Source organism: Salvelinus alpinus, chromosome 8 (assembly GCF_045679555.1).
Source record: "Salvelinus alpinus chromosome 8, SLU_Salpinus.1, whole genome shotgun sequence".
Classification (NCBI taxonomy): domain Eukaryota; kingdom Metazoa; phylum Chordata; class Actinopteri; order Salmoniformes; family Salmonidae; genus Salvelinus; species Salvelinus alpinus.
Genome location: NC_092093.1, coordinates 55,526,839 through 55,550,001, shown reverse-complemented (window position 1 = coordinate 55,550,001; position 23,163 = coordinate 55,526,839). Strand labels below are relative to the sequence as shown.

At 43.8% G+C, this 23,163-nt stretch overlaps 1 protein-coding gene across 6 annotated transcripts in view; it reads left to right on the top strand.

Annotated features, from left to right (window-relative positions):
• The window catches only part of LOC139583301 (solute carrier family 12 member 7-like), a 127,550-nt gene that overhangs the window by 4,827 nt on the left and 99,560 nt on the right, over window positions 1–23,163 (top strand). The window contains exon 1 of one of the 6 annotated variants that reach the window (XM_071414213.1): window positions 17,882–18,176. The exons of 4 other annotated variants lie outside the window; for them this stretch is intronic. In XM_071414213.1, the coding sequence (XP_071270314.1) occupies window positions 18,044–18,176 (133 nt within the window). In that variant the 5' untranslated portion in view covers window positions 17,882–18,043. Of the gene's footprint in view, window positions 1–17,881; window positions 18,177–23,163 lie in introns of those variants that run through there. One more of the 6 variants, XM_071414216.1, reaches the window with a different exon arrangement.

Below are 23,163 nucleotides of genomic sequence, written 5' to 3'. Positions count from 1 at the left end.
GTGGTCCTCTGTGGTTCAGTTAGTAGAACGTGGTCCTCTGTAGTTCAGTTAGTAGAACGTGGTCCTCTGTAGTTCAGTTAGTAGAACGTGGTCCTCTGTAGCTCAGTTAGTAGAACGTGGTCCTCTGTAGCTCAGTTAGTAGAACATGGTCCTCTGTAGCTCAGTTAGTAGAACATGGTCCTCTGTAGTTCAGTCAGTGGAACATGGTCCTCTGTAGTTCAGTTAGCGGAGCGGGGTGCTCTGTGGCTCAGTTAGCGGAGCGGGGTGCTCTGTGGCTCAGTTAGCGGAGCGGGGTGCTCTGTGGCTCAGTTAGCGGAGCGGGGTGCTCTGTGGCTCAGTTAGCGGAGCGGGGTGCTCTGTGGCTCAGTTAGCGGAGCGGGGTGCTCTGTGGCTCAGTTAGCGGAGCGGGGTGCTCTGTGGCTCAGTTAGCGGAGCGGGGTGCTCTGTGGCTCAGTTAGCGGAGCGGGGTGCTCTGTGGCTCAGTTAGCGGAGCGGGGTGCTCTGTGGCTCAGTTAGCGGAGCGGGGTGCTTGCAACGCCAGGATAGTAGGTTTGATTCCCAGGACCACCTGTACATAATATTTTGTAAGTCAACTTACCTGATAAAATAAGGGAACAATAAATAGCTACATGACTGTATAAGTCGCTTTTGGCTAAAAGCATCTGCTAATTGGCAATATTATTATTATTTATTATTATTGTACATTAGGGACACATGCTACAGATGTCTGAGGCGCCAGGCATTACAAAGGTTTTCATGATGGCTCGCTGGTCTGGATAGAGTACTTCTGACTCGTGGCTCAACACAGTCACTGTCATTAGACACATGTGTTGAGTCACTTGTTTCACAGAGCCTCCTGTAATTTATACACACTGTTGTCCCTGACCATGGAGAGAGAGACAAGTCTTGAGTGTTTTGAAATAAACTTATTTTCCACAGCCTGTGACTGCCTTCTCACAGTAGCTGTGTCTTTCCTTCTTCTTGCCATCCACGGGGATGGCATTACAATCACATTTAAAATAAAAAATATTTATTTTATTCATTGTAAATTGTACCTTTTATTTAACTAGGCAAGTCAGTTAAAAAACGAATTCTTATTTACAATGACGGCCTACACCGACCAAACACGGACGACGCTTGGCCAATTGTGCGCTGCCCTATGGGACACCCAATCACGGCCGGTTGTGATGCAGCCTGGATGTCAGGTTTCTATGTGATGATTTGTAATCTTCACAAGGGGGAAATCAATTTCAAAGCCACACATCTCGGTCAGCATTTGTTTCGGTTAAATGGCAGCTTCTAATGCAGGAACTAAATGTTCTGATCCACACATTTGAACACAGTGATGGTAAACATACAAACATGGATGGCACTTGAGTCAATCACAGAACTGCTTCTCTAATAACAACAGTCTATCAGTTATGTTGCCTGAGGTGTCGGGGGTCTAAAAAATGTTGAGGGAGATACGTGGTGTCGGTGTCACGTCACACACGTCCCTATGTCTGGAGTATGTATAGGATTAGGCTACCCTGCTTTCGACACCCTGTCAAAAGTTGCTTGGTGTAGAATTGCAAAATGATGGGAACTTTCAATCAATTCCATGGTTTTCCCGAAATCCCGGTTGTATGGTTCCCGGAATCAGGAGGGGATTGGCAGGAAATATGTAATCCTCCAACCAGGATTTCTGGAATTTATTGAAAGTTCCGGAAATTTTACAACCTTACCTGGGTGCCGCTATTAACACTCTGGACTCTCTGGTGTAACCAGAGGACCCCCCCAATGTTTATTTAGCCTACACAGATGTCCTCTTTTTGAAGATTTTCCAAACCGAAAGCTCAGTGGTTTAACTTTGAGGAACACTAAATCTCTAAGGTGATATGCTGTGGAAGTGACTGCCCCCCCCCCCCCCCCCAGCCTTGTAGTGTTTGAACTTTTGTATGCTTTTTGAATGGTCTTCAATGGGCAAAAACGTAGTGCAATGGTCTTTTTAAGCTAAAAAATAAAAGACATCTGGCAGGAGTAAATTCACCCACAAACACAAATATAATTATATACAGTACCAGTCAAAAGTTTGAAGAACACCTGCTCTTTCCATGACATAGACGGACCAGGTGAAAGCTATGATCCCTTATTGAAGTCACTTGTTAAATCCACCTCAATCAGTGTAGATGAAGGGGAGGAGACAGGTTAAAGAAGGATTTTTAAGCCTCAAAACAATTGAGACATGGATTGTGTATGTGTGCCATTCAGAGGGTGAATGTGCAAGACAAAATATTTAAGTGTCTTTGAACTGGGTATAGTAATAGGTGCCAGGCGCACCGGTTTGTGTCAAGAACTGCAACGCTGCTGGGTTTTTACACGCTCAACAGTTTCCCATGTGTATCAATAATGGTTCACCACCCAAAGGACAACTGTGGGAAACATTGGCGTCAACAAGGGTCAGCATCCCTGTGGAACGCTTTCGACACCTTGTAGAGTCCATGCCCCCGATGAACTGAAGCCGTTCTGAAGACAAAATGTTTGGTGTACTCAGTGTATGTCTTAAATTACTGTGTTTTCACAAATGTTTCGATGTAATTGTGAAACCCATTCAAAAAATTAGGGGACGAGATACGCAAGTATAGTGGAAGGGGTGGTTACTTTCACAGGGTATTGCCCATCACGCTCGCCTAATTCAGAATGAAGACCAAAATGCACATTTTTGTTTTTATGAATTTGTACGAATTAGCTAATTCTATTGAACCAGGGCCTACCTGTGTTTAAAAAACAACTTCCCTCTAATCTGTTGATGATCAGATACTTCCGTTGTAACTGTGGCTCTGTTGCGCTCACATTTTACAGTTGATTAAAAAAACTTCTGTTACAAATGTACTCCTCTTTTTTTTTTTGTCAAATGTCTCTGATGCTGCTGCGTGTGCTGCCGCGTTGTCTTGCCATCGATGACACAGGCTGTGACTTATTTCATGATCCACTCATATCAACATCTCTGCTCATTAATGCTGGGGTAGGCTAGATAAATAAACAGAATAGGCCTAATTTAAAAGAACAGTGATGAAGGAAGTTAAATATGCTGGGCAGAGTATTCCCAGAGCTCGTGGCTGAGTGCCCCTGGAATGAAACTGGAGCAAAATTTGATCGAAAGAGAAGATCGACGCTCCAATAGTTTTTTAAAAAATCCGCTCCAGTCAAATTATGCTCCGTTCCTCACTCCACTCTGTTCTTATTCTCTAACTAGTGACAAGTGGTCTGTGAGAACTGCAGTTGATTAATCAGATCCTTTCTCAAATGTCACCACACACATGGTATTGACTCAGCTGTCCGCTTGACACGGAAGAAATGAAACTTTCTTCTATTTTGTAACAGTAGTCACATACGTGGAGAATTTAGTGTTCTCTGAATGGAACATTGGCATGTGTTCTATCCTGAGCTAGAGAGGGAGGGAACAGAGATGTGAAATCCATTTAAAGCCCAGAGCCACATCCTTTGCTTAGTGGTTCCTAAACTGTGAGGGGCGTGAGTGGTCGGCGGGGGGGGAGGGGACTGGGTAGTGAATCATCAGTTCCTCTTGTCATGTTAGTCATTGAATACCTTAGAGAGCTATTTATAACTTGTCAGAAAATGTCCAGATCACCGAGCCCATGTCCAGATCACCGAGCCCATGTCAGCTGTTTTTTTTTTTTTTAAGTAATTTATTTTAGGCCAGAGATATTGTCATTTATTTTGACACTTAAATATCACATGAATACACATTATACATGGCAAAATGTATAGAATTGCAAGAAAAGTTGCTTTAAAACTGCTAAATTGTCTTTGCACTCCATGACAATGTGTAGAATTGCAGGGAATAAGCTTTAAACCTGCAAAATCCTTTAGTAGTGGTGCTTCTGCCCAACGCAGGGAGTTGCCAGCAGTGTATTTCCTGTCGTGACCAGAGGGTGCCAGCAGTGTATTTCCTGTCGTGGCCAGAGGGTGCCAGCAGTGTATTTCCTGTCGTGACCAGAGGGTGCCAGCAGTGTATTTACTGTCGTGGCCAGAGGGTGCCAGCAGTGTATTTCCTGTCGTGGCCAGAGGGTGCCAGCAGTGTATTTCCTGTCGTGGCCAGAGGGTGCCAGCAGTGTATTTCCTGTCGTGGCCAGAGGGTGCCAGCAGTGTATTTCCTGTCGTGGCCAGGGGGTGCCAGCAGTGTATTTCCTGTCGTGGCCAGGGGGTGCCAGCAGTGTATTTCCTGTCGTGGCCAGGGGGTGCCAGCAGTGTATTCCCTGTCGTGGCCAGAGGGTGCCAGCAGTGTATTTCCTGTCGTGGCCAGGGGGTGCCAGCAGTGTATTTCCTGTCGTGGCCAGGGGGTGCCAGCAGTGTATTTCCTGTCGTGGCCAGAGGGTGCCAGCAGTGTATTTCCTGTCGTGGCCAGAGGGTGCCAGCAGTGTATTTCCTGTCGTGGCCAGAGGGTGCCAGCAGTGTATTTCCTGTCATGGCCAGAGGGTGCCAGCAGTGTGACACCATTCATCTCAAACCCTGCTCTGATTCTATTTACTCTTGAGGAAAGGGGGAGACTAAAACCAGCAGCGTAACGTTTCATGGGAGATGTGTTGTGAAATGGAGAGCCACCCATGTCTGAACAGTTTGAGTCCGCTGTGCTGGTTATGTTATGTGCTAACTGACACGCTGCTGTCACAGCATGTACTGTCTGTGTTGTCAGTGCAAGGATCCTCTTCCCCAATATCAACAGGGTGATTGACTTGGCCTGTAATCTTCTCAGTGGGGCAGGAAGGAAGGGTAAATAAACATTGAGAAAGCTGAACCTATAGCCATGTCTCACTGTCCCTGGGCTGTACGTTGTGACGTGGATCCATTAGAAACCATATAGCCATGTCTCACTGTCCCTGGGCTGTACGTTGTGACATGGATCCATTAGAAACCATATAGCCATGTCTCACTGTCCCTGGGCTGTACGTTGTGACGTGGATCCATTAGAAACCATTAGAAACCCTATCTGTCTGTGTTTCTGATGTTTCCCCATGGCTCGATATTTTCTATTCCGGCCTGGGCAAGCAATGTGATACAATCTGCTCTTCCAGGAAATGGCAGTAGATAGGATTCTTAGTTCTTACTCTAAAGGTAGTAACTTTATCTTGAAGTCCCATCCCCTACACCTTTTCCCTCCATCCCATGCATAGCCATACTGCATCAATAATATCTGGTATGCTGTTTACAAAGAAAACCACCTAATGTACCTAATTAGCACTTTTATCATATTGACCAGGGCTCACTTGGAAAATACATGTAAATCTCATTGACTTTTCCTGATTAAATAAAGGACAAAAAAATACATGAATTCAAATCTCTAGAATTGTTACCAGAGAGCAGGAGCAATTCATAGTTTATTTCAAACACATATCAACATGTTGCAAAACAAGTCATTGATAGCTTGCAAGATAGCATGCGCTGCCTTTTTAAAGGAGACACTGTCATGCAGGTGCCACATAATATTGTTAATACATAAGTAATAAAATACTGTAGGAAACACGCCTTACAGAGTTACTTGTTGACCTTCATGGAAAGATGGCATGATGTGACCTGAACACCTCACTGTTTAACCTTTCGGTGACCTTTGGCCTGGTTAATTGTTTCCCAAAGCATTGTAGAATGTTTGTTTCCCAGGTGTTATCCAATATCCACCTTGATTGCTTTTTCTTACCCGCCAAACCCCGCTGGAATGACTTCAGAATTCGAAGAGGGATTCTCTGCGTACACAAACCAAATCCTTCACGATTTAGACATTCCTGTTGTCTCTACAAGATTGCTCGGATATGATCTCCCTCACTACCCCTCAGGCTGTGGCGGAGTGTGGAAACTCTGGATGTCTGGAGCTCTAGCACTCAACACAACCTTGGGTAGTCTGCATGCTATGATACAGTCAATTCCCACAGTGGACATTGAGTCCTCAACACGGCATTCCTTGAAAAGAGGATCTGATCAGGCTTTCTCAGCATTATCAGACACGGATGTGGATGCATATGTATGTGACCTTGTACTGGTGGAAAGCACTTGTGAGATGAGAAACGCAGCAAAGCATTGGTTATCTTCTGCCCACTTCCATGGCCTAGGCGAACTCCCAGATGCTATATTTACCTGGGTAGCTACCGAACTGCTGAGTGACTGAGGAATCTTCCCAGAAGAGGAGGGATATTATCAATTTATCAACACACTTGACAGAGCCTGTTTGCTTAATGCAATTTGCAATCACTGATTCCCAGATCCTGTATCAGACCTATCGGACAAGAGCCCTTGTGCAGGTTAACTCACAATTGTGAAGAAGACAAGCTGAACAGATCCATGTCGATATTCTACATGCTACAAGACGGAAAAACGTTGCATTACCTGCATACACAGCAGCTTCAACTGCTTTACAATGGACAAGTAGTTTGAGGTAACAACAAGCACATGGACAGATTCTCTTTCATCGTGTTGTGGCTAGCTGAATACAACAGCACAGCTTGACCTGAAGAAACACAATAACAGGACCCTGAGTGGCCAATGTGTACAGTACCCTTTTGTGTGATTCTTTTTTATATCCTGGAAACGGACATGGGCTGCTGCTTGATATACAGGCGAAAGTGCGGCTCTTGAGGGAAACCCTTTCCCTAACATTTACTGTTGTCATCCGGAGGCCGCATGTTTTTGAGCCAGATTGATCCTGCTAAACATCGGTGATGTCATTCTGAGGAGGGGGTAGGGATTGTTTTCGACTCAGCTGTGAGAGAACAGGGCAGCTGTGTCCTTGTAGCCAGAACACTCTCCATTGGCCCGCTTTGGGGCTTATACTGGTCTAGGGCTGTTATTCTGCCTGTGGAGGAAAGGGTAGTCAAAATACTAAAATGATTTAACAGTAACACAGTACTTTGTGCTGTGGTCATTGATGTTCTCTGTGAAGTGACAGTTCCCATGGCTTCACACACAGAAACCTAGGTCGAAAAAAATACAGGTTAAGACGACATAATAATTCCATGCGGCAGCGTTGGGAAATAAACACATTCATTGGACCAGGGCTGTTGGTGATTCTACAGGATTAACATTAAAAACGCGACCAGTCGTCGGTAAAGTAATACAGTGGCTGTTGATCATTTTTGAAAAACTTTTAAATGGATTTGAATGACCGTAAAACAGTTATGCTATGTGTTTGTTGAGAACTGAAATTCACTACGATTTGTGTTTTCATGTCAAACTTTATGTACTGCTAACATTCACTTCCAGTCATTGGTCCAATGAATTTGTTTATTTTTTTAACGCTTCTGCATGGAATTATTACGTTGTCTTAATCGTTGTTATCTTTAAAGGCTGTAGACGTGGAGTCAGAATCACATGGTTACACTATCGAAACCTTTCAGGCGCCATGGGGGGGGGGGGGGTCTGATCATCACGGCCTGAAGAGGCTGTCTGGGTGACGGTGCCAACCCGTCTGAATCACACTGGACAGATAAGCAGGACAAATACAGTTTTAGCAGCGGTTACCCCTCTCGCTGGGACTGATAACTGCACATAGACAGGAAAACTGAAATCTGTTTTACCTCATTTCTACCAGCATGTCACCTGTGCAAATAAAACAACTCTAGATCATCTTTACTCCACACACAGCATACAAAGCTCTCCCTCGCCCTCCATTTGGCAAATCTGACCATAACTCTATTCTCCTGATTCCTGCTTACAAGCAAAATGTCAAACAGGAAGTACCAGTGACGCACTCAATAAGGAAGTGGTCCGATGAATGGGATGCTAAACTATAGGACTGTTTTGCTAGCACAGACTGAAATACAATGCATTTGGAAAGTATTCAGACCGCTTGACTTTTTCCACATTTTGTTACGTTACAACCTTATTCTGAAATGGATTAAATTGTTTTTTCCCCCCTAATCAATCTATTCACAATACCCCATAATGACAAAGCAAAAACTGTTTTTTTCCCACATTTATCAAAAATAAACATCTGAAATCACATTTACATAAGCATTCATACCTTTTACTAAGTACTTTGTTGAAGCACCTTTGGCAGCGATTACAGCCTCGAGTCTTCTTAGTTATGACGCTACAAGCTTGGCACACCTGTATTTGGGGAGTTTCTCCCATTCCTCTCTGCAGATCCTCTCATGCTCTGTCAAGTTGGATGGGGAGTGTCGCTGCACAGCTATTTTCAGGTCTCTCCAGAGTAGAGGTCGACCGACTTATGATTTTTCAACGCCGATACTGATTTATTGGAGTACCAAAAAAAGCCCATACTAATCTGCCGATGTATTGTTTTAGTTATTTTTATATATATTTTTAATAATGACAATTACAACAATACTGAATGAACAACGAACACTTTTTATTTTAACTTAATGAATAAATAAAATCAATTTAGTCTCAAATAAATAATGAAACGTGCTCAGTTTGGTTTAAATAATGCAAACACAGTGTTGGAGAAGAAAGTAAAAGTGCAATATGTGCCATGTAAAAAAGCTAACGTTTAAGTTCCTTGCTCAGAACATGGGAACATATGAAAGCTGGTGGTTCAATATATATATAGTTAAGAAGTTTTAGGTTGTAGTTATTATAGGAATTATGACGGGTCGACTATCTTTCTATACCATTTGTATTTCATATACCTTTTACTATTGGATGTTCTAATAGGCACTTTAGTATTGACAGCCTAATCTCAGGAGTTGATAGGCTTGAAGTCATAAACATCGCTGTGAAGCAAGCTTTGCTAAGAGCTGCTGGCAAACGCAGTAAAGTTTGAATGAATGCTTACGAGCCTGCTGCTGCCTACCACCGCTCAGTCAGACTGCTATATCAAACCATAGACTTAATAATAATATTATAAACACAGAAATACGAGCCGTTGGTCATTAATATGGTCAAATCCGTGAACTATCATTTAGAAAACAAAACGTTTATTCTTTCAGTGAAATACGGAACTGTTCCATATTTTATCGGACGGGCGGCAACCCTAAGTCTGAAGGCTGTGCAAATGTAACAGCAATATTTAATGTTATGTCATAATTATGTAAAATTCTGGCAAATTAGTTCGCAACGAGCCAGGCGGCCCAAACTGTTACATATACTCTGAATCTGCATGCAAAGAACGCAAGAGAAGTGACACAATTTCCCTAGTTAATATTGCCAATGATAACATGAATTTCGTTTAACTAAATGTGCAGGTTTAAAAATATATATTTCTGTGTATTGTTTTTAAGAAAGGCATTGATGTTTATGGTTAGGTACATTCGTGCAACGATTGTGCTTTTTTTCACGAATGCCCTTTTGTTAAATCATCCCCCGTTTAGCGAAGTAGGCTGTGATTCGATGATAAATGAACAGGAACCACATTGATTATATGCAATGCAGGACAAGCTAGTTAACCTAGTAATATCATCAACCATGTATAGTTAACTAGTGATTATGTGAAGCTTGATTTGTTTTTTTTGTAAGTTTAATGCTAGCTAGCACCTTACCTTGGCTCCTTGCTGCACTCGCATAACAGGTAGTCAGCCTGCCACGCAGTTTCCTCGTGGAATGCAATGTAATGGGCCATAATCTGCGTCCAAAAAATGCCGATTACCGATTGTTATGAACTTGAAATCGGCCCTAATTAATCGGTCGACCTCTACTCCAGAGAAAGAGAACTTGATTACGATGGCGCCGGAGGGGAGGGATGCCGTCTTATCGGCTCTCAACCAACTGTGCTATTTTGTTAGTTTTTTCGCGTTGTTTGTAACTTGTTTTGTACATAATGTTGCTGCTACCATCCCTTAAGACTGAAAAGAGCTTCTGGACATCAGAACTGCGATTGCTCACCTCAAACTGGAACGAGGAGTTCTTCAACAAGTCGGACTGGAGTGATATAATACTAGACACCCCACCAGGCCCAGATACCCGTGATTCGCTGGAGAAGGAAACTGAGATTTAGTGGAAAAAAATCCAGGTGCCTTGTGAGGATCAGGTGACGAGTGGCTAATCTGCCCTTCCCCTCTGTCCTGCTAGCTAAGGTTCAATCGCTGGAAAATAAATAGGATGAGCTGAAAGCACGTATCCTACCAACGGGACATTAAAAACTGTAATATCTTACGTTTCACCGAGTCGTGGCTGAACAGCGACATTAAGAACATAGGGCTGGCGGGTTTTACACTCCATTGGCAGGACAGAACAGCAGCCTCTGGTAAGACACGGGGTGGGGGCCTATGCATATATGTGAACAATAGCTGGTGCACGATATCTAAGGAACGCTTGAGGTTTTGCTTGCCTGAGGTAGAGTATCTCATGATAAGCTGTAGACCACACTATCTACCTAGTTTTCATCTGTATTTTTTGTAGCTGTCTACACAGACCGATGCTGGTGCTAAAACCGCGCTCAATGAGCTGTAAACCACCATAAGCAAACAGGAAAATGCTCATCCAGAGGTGGTGCTCCTAGTGGCCGGGAACTTCAATGCAGGGAAACTTAAATCAGTTTTAACTAATTTCTATCAGCATGTTAAATGTGTAACCAGAGGGAGAAAAAAAATCCAGCCCCCCCGGAACGCTATAATAACTCTACCTACATGCAATTACCTCGACACCGGTGCCCCTGCACATTGACATTGACTCTGTACCGGTACCCCCTGTATATAGCCCCGATATTGTTATTTACTGCTGCTCTATAATAATTTTTTTATTCTGATCTCTTACTTTTGGGGGGTATTTTCTTAAAACTGCATTGTTGGTTAAGGGCTTGTAAGTAAGCATTTCACTGTAAGGTCTACACCTGTTGTATTCAGCGCATGTGACAAATGCTATTTGATTTGAGATGTTCTATCGGGTTCCAGTCCGGGCTCTGGCCACTCAAGGACATTCAGAGTTTTGTCCCGAAGCTACTCCTGCGTTGTCTTGGCTGTGTGCTTAGGGTTGTTGTCCTGTTGGAAGGTGAATCTTTGCACCAGTCTGAGGTCCTGAGCGCTCTGGAGCAGGTTTTCATCAAGGATCTCTCTGTACTTTGCTCTGTTCATCTTTCCCTCGTTCCTGACTAGTGGTTCCACCACCATGCTTCACCGTAGAGATGATGCAAAGTTTCCTCCAGACATGACGCTTGGCATTCAGGCCAAGTGTCATGTTTCTCATGGTCTAAGAGTCTTTAGGTGCTTTTGGCAAACTCCAAGTGGGCTGTCATGTGTTGTTTACTGAGGAGTGGCCTGGTTGGTGGAGTGCTGCAGAGATAGCAGTCCTTCTGGAAGGTTCTCCTATCTCCACAGAGTAACTCTGGAGCTCTGTCAGAGTGACCATCAGTTCTTGGTCATCTCCCTGACCAAGGCCCTTCTCCCTCGTTTGCTCAGTTTGGCCGAGCGGTCAGCTCTAGGAAGAGTCTTGGTGGTTCCAAACTTCTTCCATTTAAGAATGATGGAGGCCACTGTGTTCTTGGGGATCATCAATGCTGCAGAAATGTTTTGGTACCCTTCCCCAGATCTGTGCCTCGACACAATTCTGTCTCATATCTCTACGTACAATTCCTTCGACTTTATGGCTTTGTTTTTGCTCTGACATCCACTGTCAACTGTGGGACCTTATATAGACAGGTGTGTGCCTTTCCAAATCATGTCCATTCGTTTGATTTTACTACAGATGGACTCAAATGAAATTGTAGAAAAATCTCAAGGATGATCGCTGGAAACAGGATGCACCTGAATTCAATTTCAAGTCTCAAAGCAAAGGGTCTGAATACTTATGTAAATAAGGTATTTCTGTTTTTTATGTTTAATACATTTGTTTAAACCTGTTTTCGCTTTGTCATTATGGGGTATTGTGTGTAGATTGATGAAGAGAAAAAAAAGATATATATTTTTTTAAATTTAATTTATTGAATACATTTTTGAATAAGGCTGTAATGTAATAAAATGTGGAAAAATTAAAGGGGTCTGAATACTTTCCGAATGCACTGTATGTTCCAGGATTCATCAGATGGCATTGAGGAGTTTACCACATCAGTCACCGGCGACATTAATAAGTGAATCGACGACGTCGTCCCCACAGTGACCGTATGTACATATCCCAACCAGAAGCCATGGATTACGTGCAACATCCCACTGAGCTAAAGGCTAAAGCTGCTTCTTAAAGCTAGAGTGACACTTACCCGGAGGCTTATAAGAAATCCCAGTAGGCCCTCTGACGAACCATCAAACAGGCAAAGCATCAATACAGGACTTTGATCAACTCCTACTGCACCGGCTCTGACGCTCGTCGGATGTGGCAGGGTTTTCAAACTATCACAGATTACAAAGGGAAACCCAGCCACGAGCTACCCAGTGACACGAGCCTACCAGATGAGCAAAATGCCTTATACGCTTGCTTCAAGGCAAGCAACACTGAACCATGCGTGAGAACACCAGCTGTTCCGGATGACTGTGTGATCACGCTCTCCGTAGCCATTGTGAGTAAGAACTTTTTTAAACGGGTTAACGTTCACAAGGCCGCAGGGCCAGATGGATTATCAGGACGTGTACTCGGAGCATGTACTGACAAGCTGGCAAGTGTCTTCACTGACATTTTCTACCTCTCCCTGACCCAGTCTGTAATGACTACCCTTTGCCCAGGAATGCCAAGGTAACCGGTCTAAATGACTATCGCCCTGTAGGACTCACATTTGTAGCCATGAAATACTTTGAAAGGCTGGTCATGGTTCACATCACCATCATCACAGGCACCCTGGACCCACTTCAATTCACATACCGCCCCAACCGATCCTCAGATGACGCAATCTCTATAGCACTACATACTGCCCTTTCCCACTTGGACAAAAGGAACACCTATGTGAGAATGCTGTTAATTGATTACAGCTCAGTGTTCAACACAGTGGCGGTCAGTGGTGTTTAAGATGAGGGAGGACCATTCTTTTTATTTATTCATGAGCATGGCCTTTATTACAGCATATTGGATGACTGTCGTTCATATTCCATTCACCCAGTCCAATGTAACAGCAATAGGGTTAAGCTACTACATGATACTAACATTTTCACTATACCCATCATGAGGTTGCTACATTCTAGGCTATGAATGAAAGTTTACAACAGGTGCACACAGGTCGAGAGAAATTGATACATTAAATACCGCCTTGCACACTCTTGCCTGCATCTAGCTGATATATGGTGTAATCATTAGTCCAACAGTTGCAAACGAGAGTTTCTCTCGGACACATTTAGGTATGTTTATCCCCGTCTTGTTCCAATTGCTTCCATTGTAAGAAACTTTTTTTCAACAGAATTGGCGTAATCAATACAACTCTCATCGCGCAGAAAACACAGTTTACTTTCATAGCTGCCACGTTGTATTCCTTCTTGCATCTATGAGCTCTCCTCCTCTCACCTTTTCCCTTCGCTTGTTTACTTCAATGCACAACACATCAATTGTATGTGACCAGGTGAAAAAAAAACGTTACAAACCATATCATAACCGCTACACACAGCCTACATCGTTGTCCCCATATTAGCTAAAGTAACGTCATAGTCAGCATAGCTAATAGAACTAACGTGTTAGTAAACCCGCTACAATCATGCAGTAACGTTAGTGTACAGTCAGTAAGCAGTTACACCGGCGGGCCCTGGTGGCAATAAATTAGTAAAACTAAAAGCTTACTTTGACTTGAAAGTGTTCCAGTGTTGTGTTGTGTTGTATAGTCATAGCCAGCTAGCTAACATAGCATCCCTCTGTTTGAACAGGGTGTTTTAGTAGGCTAAATTAGATTGCTGCATTTGCTAAGTAATTGAAACTGAAATGTTAATTTCTGAAGAAATGTATTTGTTCAAAACTGTTCAACTATTGTCTTTCTCTCTCTGAGTTAACTACTCACCACATTTTATACACTGCAGTGCTAGCTAGCTGTAGCTTATGCTTTCAGTACTAGATTCATTATCAGATTGAGTGGACAACATGTCAGCTCAGGCTGCAAGATCTCTGATGGGTTGTGTAAGTCTACTGTGTAAGTCTATGGAAGGGGGTAAGAACCAGGTTTTGTATTGAAGGTTTTGTATTGAAGGTTTTGAAGGTAAGAACTAGGTTTTGTATTGAAGTCAATGTACCCAGAGGAGGACAGAAGCTAGCTGTCCTCCAGCTACACCATGGTGCTACCCTACAGAGTACTGCTGAGGCTACTGTAGACCTTCTTTCCAAAATAGTGTGTTTTAATCAATTATTTGGTGACGTGATTATATTTAGTAAAGTTTTATCTCAAACGGATAGCTTAAAAAAAATGAAATAAAAATCAACAATGTCGTTTTGAGAAAATACCCCCCAAAAAAGTAAGAGCTCAGAATAAAACATGATTATAGAGTACCGGTACCGAGTCAATGTGGAGACTATATACAGGGAGTACCAGTAGTCAATGTGGAGACTATATACAGTACAGAGTCAATGTGGAGACTATATACAGGGAGTACCAGTACAGAGTCAATGTGGAGACTATATACAGGGAGTACCAGTACAGAGTCAATGTGGAGACTATATACAGGGAGTACCAGTACAGAGTCAATGTGGAGACTATATACAGGGAGTACCAGTACAGAGTCAATGTGGAGACTATATACAGGGAGTACCGGTACAGAGTCAATGTGGAGGCTATATACAGGGGGTACCGGTACCGAGTCAATGTGGAGACTATATACAGGTGGTACCGGTACAGAGTCGATGTCAATGTGCGTCGTCACCGGTGTCGAGGTAATATCTACATGTAGGTAGTGACTATAGTCTGGGTAGCCATTTGATTAGCTGTTCAGAAGTGTTATAGCTTGAGGGTAGAAGCTATTTAGGAGCCTCTTGGACCTAGACTTGGCACTCCGGTAACGCTTGCCGTGCGGTAGCAGAGAGAACAGTCTATTACTAGGGTGGCTGGAGTCTTTGACAATTTTTAGGGCCTTCCTCTGACACCGCCTGGTATAGAGGTCCTGGATGGCAGGAAGCTTGGCCCCGGTGATGTACTGGGCCGTACGCATTACCCTCTGCAGTGCATTGCGGTAAGATGCCGAGCAGTTGCCATACCAGGCAGTGATGCAACCCGTCAGGATGCTCTCGATGGTGCAGCTGTTAAACCTGTTTAGGATCTGAGGACCCATTCCAAATCTTTTCAGTCTCCTGAGGGGGAATAGGTTTTGTCGTGCCCTCTTCACAACTGTCTTGGTGTGCTTGGACCATGTTCGTTTGGTGGTGATGGGGACCAAGGGACTTGAAGCTCTCAACCTGCTCCACTATAGCCCCGTCGATGAGAATGGGGGCGTGCTCGTTCCTCCTTTTCCTGTAGTCCACAATAGTCTCCTTTGTCTTGGTCACGTTGAGGGAGTGGTTGTTATCCATGCACCACACGGTCCGGTCTCTGACCTCCCTATAGGCTGTCTCATCATTGTCGGTGATCAGGCCTACCACTGTTGTGTCATCAGCAAACTTAATGATGGTGTTGGAGTTGTGCCTGGCCTTGCAGTCATTAGTGAACAGGGAGTATAGGAGGGAGCAGGGCCCCTGTGTTGAGGATCAGCGTGGCGGATGTGTTGTTACCTACCCTTACCACCTGGGGGCGGCCGTCAGGAAGTCCAGGATCCAGTTCCAGAGGGAGGTGTTTAGTCCCAGGATCCTTAGCTTAGTGATGAGCTTTGAGGGCACTATGGTGTTGAACGCTGAGCTGTAGTCAATGAATAGCATTCTCACATAGGTGTTCCTTTTGTCCAGGTGTGAAAGGGCAGTGTGGAGTGCAATAGAGATTGCATCATCTGTGGATCTGTTGGTGCGGTATGCAAATTGGAGTGGGTCTAGTGTTTCTGGGATGATGGTGGTGTTTGTGAGCCATGACCAGCCTTTCAAAGCATTTCATGGCTATAGACGTGAGTGCTACGAGTCAGTAGTCATTTAGGCAGATTACCTTAGTGTTGAAAATGAAAATGCCAGTGAAGACATTTGCCAGTTGCTCACCGCATGCTCAGAGTACACGTCCTGGTAATTCGTCTGGCCTCAACACGTTACAAAAAGAGATTTAACCTTTCTGGCGCAGGCGTTCCGCTAGCGACCCACCTCAACAACATCCGGTGAAATTGCAGAGCGCGAAATTCAAAATACAGAAATATAAATATTTAACATTCATGAAAATACAAGTGTCATACCTCAAAATAAAGCTAAACTTCTTGTTAATCCAGCCGCTGTGTCAGATTTCAAAAAGGCTTTTTGGCAAAAGCACACCATGCGATTTTCTGAGGACAGCGCCCCGCATACAAAAGCATGAAAAGAATGTTTCAACCTTGCAGGTGCACCACGAAAGTCAGAAATAGCGATATAATAAATGCCTTACCTTTTTGAAGATCATCTTCTGTTGGCACTCCAAAAGGTCCCAGCTACATCACAAATGGTCCTTTTGTTTGATAAAGTCCTTCTTTATATCCCCAAAAACTCAGTTTAGCTGGTGTGCTTCATTCAATAATCCACCGGTTTCCCTCCTTCAAAATGCATACAAAATGAATCCCAAACGTTACCAATAAACTTCTCCAAACAAGTCAAACAACGCTTATAATCAAACCTCAGGTACCCTAATACGTAAATAAACGATAACATTTAAGACGGAGAATAGTTATTGTCTTTACCGGAGATAAACAACAAAGAACGCACTCTCATTCACGGGCATGAAAACACAACAGCCAAAATGGGAGCCACTTAGAAAAACTACAAATTCTAGCTAATTTTTCCAAAAACAAGCCCGAAACTCTTTCTAAAGACTGTTGACATCTAGTGGAAGCCCTAGGAACTGCAATCTGGGAGGTTTTTGCCTCATAATAAATATGACAGCCATTGGAAACAGTGATATGCGTAAAAACATTTTTGGGGATGGTTTGTCCTCTGGTTTCTGCCTGCCATATCAGTTCTGTTATACTCCCAGACATTATTCTAACAGTTGTAGAAACGTTAGAGTGTTTTCTATCCAAATCTACCAATTATATGCATATCCTAGCTTCTGGGCCTGAGTAACAGGCAGTTTACTTTGGGCACACTTCTCATCCAGACGTCAAAATACTGCCCCCTAGCTCAAAGAGGTTATTAACTGTATAGGAAGTTCTGGGGACAGGTCATCAGGGAAGCTAGCCCTGGTCAGCTAGCCCTGGTCAGCTAGCCCTGTGCAGACAGCCCTGCACACAGCCCTCCCTGTGCAGACAGCCCTGTGCAGACAGCCCTGTGCAGACAGCCCTCCCTGGGCAGCTAGCCCTGTGCAGACAGCCCTGTGCAGACAGCCCTCCCTGTGCAGCTAGCCCTGAGCAGAGTGAGAGCTGTCCCAGAGCACACATACTGGAAATTCCTTTCATGCCAGACCAAAATCCCAGTAATTTATCATGCCTGCTTCTTTTGACCTGCTTGTTGGTATGTCTGAAAGAGGTCGGGGGTAAAACATGGCAAATTAAAACCAAGCTAAAGACCTAGTTCATGCATTTTCACAGACCCTGTAACCAAAATAAAGCTATCAGGTCTGTGGGAATGCTTCTCTGCAGGTAAATTGATTAACACTTCCATTGTTTAATACCTCCCCTAATTTGAAATGCAGACAGCCCCCATGGTTTAACAACACCTTCCCCACCTCTCCTAATTTGTCAGTAACCCACTGATATGTATAAAAGGGCTATACCTGCAAGAAAGTGATCAATAAGGGGCTGTTTAAAAGGGGCTCATATAAACATTATATATTTTACAGGTCTTATGTCTGAAATGGGTCAAAAACCCTACACAACCTGACGTTAGTGTGTGTCGAGCCGAGTCTGCCTCTAAAGGGTGGGGCAGTTCAGTGCTTCCTTATTTGGAGAGGGGGGGCTGGTCACATGGGGCCCACGGTAACCTAGCGATAGGGGAGAAAACTGAGAACCTTGAACCGACGGCAGAGCATGAGCCCACAGGGACAGAGAGCGAGAGAGGGAAGGAGGTACAGGGAACAAAAGCAGACAACAGAACAGAGAGAAACAGAACAAGGAGCGAGGGAGAGATAAGTGAGGGACGGGCAGAACACTGATAAGCGCATGGTGTGAAAATGCCTACAAACTTCACAGTGGTTCCTGTGAAGGATGCCAGGAAGTCCCGGGAAGAGGAAGAGGAGGAGGATGAAGATGATGTGGATGACAACAATGTCTTCAGAGAGGAAGACGAGGCTGCCACCTTCCCAGGTGAGAGGCGGAAATTCTGGGGCTTTCGTTCTCCACACATCTTACTCACTCTGCCCTGCGAAGGAGATGAGGACATGACTTGTGGGCTGGAGTAGCTGTTGCTAAGTTGCGACTGAGCATGCCTCTGTAGTTTTGTTTTGTCATTAGGTGACTCTGTCGTTTGGGTTTGGCTGTGTTTTGTCAGATCAGGTGTATAGTGAAGGGACGTGGTAGTGTATTGACAGATCAGGTGTATAGTGAAGGGACGTGGTAGTGTATTGACAGATCAGGTGTATTGACAGATCGGGTGTATTGACAGATCAGGTGTATTGACAGATCAGGTGTATAGTGAAGGGACATGGTGTATTGTAAGATCAGGTGTATTGTCAGATCAGGTATTTGATCACGACGGAGGTGGTTGGTGATGGAAAGGTCCAAGCAGCCCACTTCCTTGACCCTAACAAAGATGATGGCCAGGGCATTATAGGGCTGCAGTTGCTTTGGCTATACATTTTGTGTTAAGCAGCTTTTTCCTCTAGTTTTGTTGGTTTCTCAGGTAATAAAGATGGGAGACAGTAGACAGGGTCATGTTAGGGAAGTGTTTCCACATACTCCCAGGCTTTTTGTTTTGTCCCGACTCTCACACATGCCCCCTCCTCTCTTCCTCCCCCTCTATTTCTCTCTTTCTGTTACAGTTTTGCTACCACACTTCCTGATCTCATTGCTCCCTTCCCTCAGTCTCTCCACAGTCACACTGTCAGAAATAATTAGCCGTAGCATCCAGAGACATAATGATACATCTTCTCTAATTGAGACGCCAGTGTCTTTCTGTTCCGTTAGCATGCTGCTACACACTACAATACAGCTTACCACTGCAAATCATCATCAATTCTCCCATGAACCAGAGACAATTCTGAATAACATGCCTTAACAATGGAATGTCATTAGCTGAGTCTTCCCACAAGTCTGTGCTAACAGACTCCACACAGCCCCCCATTGTTGTGCCAAACCGTTGCTGTTATTTTTGTTTTTCCACTGTTTCACAAGGCGAGGGACAAACAGGTTCAACCGCGGCGCGCAATTATGGCCGCCCACTGTGTGAGATTTGACAAGACTGGGAAGAAGAGTGGTGGCTGGTTATATCAGGTCTCTAGCAGGGGTCTATCTGTGTGGCGCAGAGGGTCGGGCAGGGTTTAAAACCCATGCATTGACGTTGTTTACTTGGAGACTGCCAGAAAGAAAGGGAGAGTCGGATAGCGGTCAACGTTATTGGCTTCCTGTTGGTTCTCTGTGGGGAGAGTGATCTGTAATGGGTCTGGTTCCTGCTTTGTAGTACTTGTATAATACTGAATAACTCCCCATAATAACAATACTAGACTTTGGTTAGATGAAAAACTTGGGGACATTTGAGACAATCATGACCTCGGGTGCAGCGGTCTAAGGCACTGCATCTCAGTACTAGAGGTGTCACTACAGACACCCTGGTTCGAATCCATGCTGTATCACAACCGGCCGTGATTGTGCACCGCGCTATGGGACTCCCAATTGGCCCAGCGCCGTCCGGGTTTGGCCGGTGTAGGCCGTCATTGTAAATAAGAAATTGTTCTTAAGTGACTTGCCTAGTTAAATAAAGGTTAAATAAATAAAGTTGTTTTGGTGTCTATTGTCTTTACCCCAAGACTTTTTTGTGCTCAACGACCCAGCAGATATTGGAGGGAAGGCAAGCAACTCCTCATGTTTGTCTGTCACTGTCTCTGTCGGTTTGTCTGTCTCTGTCGGTGTTTGTCTGTCTCTGTCGGGGTTTGTCTGTCTCTGTCGGGGTTTGTCTGTCTCTGTCGGGGTTTGTCGGGGTTTGTCTGTCTCTGTCGGTTTATATGTCTCTGTCGGTCTGTATCTGCAGATCATTTGTCATCTGCCTTCCCTCTGTCTTTAGGAGTATTTAAACCTCAACTGGAACGAAACAAAACCTGACATCTGTGTCAAATTATTCCTGAGCGTAAAAAACAAACATTGAATAACAGGGTAGCAGTAAACCATTTCAGATGTGGCATGCACTCACTCAAAGCATCTCACTCAAAGGTTTACGAAGCTAAAGCCATCGTGCTTTTAGCATATTGCATTAGCCAGCCAAACTAAACAGCCGGGCTAGTTACATTCAACCTTTGTTTGGAAAAGACTTAGCTCTTTCTATAAACAGGTATCTTTTGAAAATAATAAATGGTTGTTGACATTTCAAAAACTGTTTTTTAGACAAAACTGTCCTTCCGTGTCCTGTGGTTTAGTACACAACTTTAATTAAATCTGAATTTTGAGCCTAGCTGAATTTAGTGCTTCTCTCTGAATGAGAAGCAGAGTTTTTCTTTATGTTCGTCCAACTGGAATTCACATTGACCAAAAGTCATCTGTGCTGATGGCCTGTTTGCACAGTGGACTTGGAAAAACAATGCAGGTGGATGAATGTAACGTTAGGTTGCAACTGGTTGATTTTTTTTACCATGCATGTGTATGGCCTTTGACATGAATAGGCTATAATGGACACAGTTGAAAATTGTGTACCAGACAAACGGTACATAAAGCTAAATCAAGGTGTTCAGTTTGCTGCTGTGTGTCTCTGCAGGCCAGCTGGTCACTGTACCGGGGACGTGACATGTGTTTCCTGTTTTTGTTTTTTCTTCTCTCCAGGTCCGATATTGTTTAAAACCAGGCTGTGTTGCTGTGGTAGTGGTGGTGGCGGCGTTACCTCTACCAGCTCTCATGCTTTTGTAGTTGTGCAGTGGTCGTTACCAGTTAATGAGCAGATGGCATCAAATAGCTCTCTAGATCATACTCAGTATTTCTGTTTCCTCTAGCTCTCTAAATCATACTCAGTATTTCTGTTTCCTCTAGCTCTCTAGATCATACTCAGTATTTCTGTTTCCTCTAGCTCTCTAGATCATACTCAGTATTTCTGTTTCCTCTAGCTCTCATACATACACCGTGTGTCTAAAGTCCAGTGTAGTACACAGTGTATTTTCACTACTCGCACACTCCTTTTTGGCAATGCAAGTGAATTATAGACTGTGAGCAGGCTGAACAATCTAGTGCTTACTATTTGAAACCTGCAGAACCAGTCCAGGAATATTTTTTTTAACGTACCCTTCATTCCTGACATGCCATGACCTGACTGTTGTTATCTTTTGATACTACCAGACGTATTCAGAAGGAATCATAAGATTCAGCTCCATTTATGGATTATTCTAGTTGTAAACCTGGAAAATCTTAACAATACAGTAGTTATCTGATGTACGTTACCATTGTATATCGACTGATTTAAAAGAATGACTTCACGAGCCTATTGCAACAACTCATGTGAAGGAAGCAGAACATGGATGTAGGAACTACGATCACTTCTGCCTCCAAATTGACCCTGACCTCCCTGAGTTCAGCAAGATTCCTCCATGCTCCTATGCCCTGCGGTGTTGCTCAACGCTTAGTTGTTTTTACTGAACTGTGTACTGAGGTCAGCTTGCTCCAACTGCAGGTCCAAGGTGTATTCTGAGGCAGGTTCCATTGCAGTACAGCCCAACTCCACAGACGGTGTAGGCCAACTGTGTCTCCACGTCATGCCACGTCCATTGGGAGTCATGGAGCACGATTCGTTTTCTAAACACGCGCGCACATCTCTGGAATTCCGAAGACGGTTCAGCCGAGTTGTTCCTCTGAGCGCCTGTCCTCGACTGAGGATTGTGTAATCTAATGTGTTCATTGGGAATGTTTACAGTTGGAGGGAGTCACATGTCAAAAGAGTAGCATGGCCTCTTTCACTCCTTTGCCTCAGGGGAAGCGTTTGCACTGCACAGGAAGCCGGTTGTGTGAGCCGGTTGTGAATGAAGAGTCTCTCTGGGAATCTATGTTCTCTGAGTAATGGCAGCCCACCCTCAAGCCTTTGCCCACACACCAGCAGCACTCGTGTTTTCACACTCATTTAATTGACAGGCTCTGTATCACTGGTGTGTTTGTAAAAAGCCTAGTTGGTCAAATAAAAGCGGTTAAACGGATTGGTTGAGAGCCTGGGACGAGTCGGAGCTACATTGACCTCCTCCAATCACACGTCCTGTTTCCAAGTCCTATGAACCCTCCCCACACAGCCCCCCTCTCCTGGGTGCTTGACCCGCAATGTGGCACCACTGATAAGCACCCTGTGTGTTTCCCCCCCCCCCAGCCCTCACATAGGCACAGTATTGCCTAACACAAGTTGGTTTCCATGCTATTTCCTCAGGCAACGGCTCAGTACCAACCTGCCCTGAGGAGAAAATATTCAACAATAGCCTTTGTTTCATGGACAGAGCATCTATATTTGATAACACTTGAACCCTCTGTCATAAGGCCTACATAGAAGTTATGTCATAAGGCCTGCATAGAACTGTTATCATAAGGCCTGCATAGAACTGTTATCATAAGGCCTGCATAGAACTGTTATCATAAGGCCTGCATAGAACTGTTATCATAAGGCTTGCATAGAACTGTTATCATAAGGCCTGCATAGAACTGTTATCATAAGGCCTGCATAGAACTGTTATCATAAGGCCTGCATAGAATTGTTATCATAAGGCCTACATAGAAGTTATGTCATAAGGCCTGCATAGAACTGTTATTATAATGCCTACATAGAAACAATAATATGATAATTAGGTCCCTCATGGAATCTAGGCATTACAGCATAATTCAACAATATAAAAACCTGCGTTGATCTTATTAGAGAATCAACTAAATGTAACAAAGTATTTATTTTCCTAAGTTTGTCATAAGACATGAACAGAATGCATCAGTGATTTGTATTTCCTGTGTACTAAGCTGATATATGGAATTGTTTTAAGATGGTCATGCCATGGATAATTTAGCTATTTTATGAGAAAAAAAAATGTAGGACCCCTTTTTAGGTATAAAAAAATACATCTATAAAATATTGAATTTGGCCTTTACTACTATATATAGCCCATAGAACACATTGAATAAAACATTCATAATT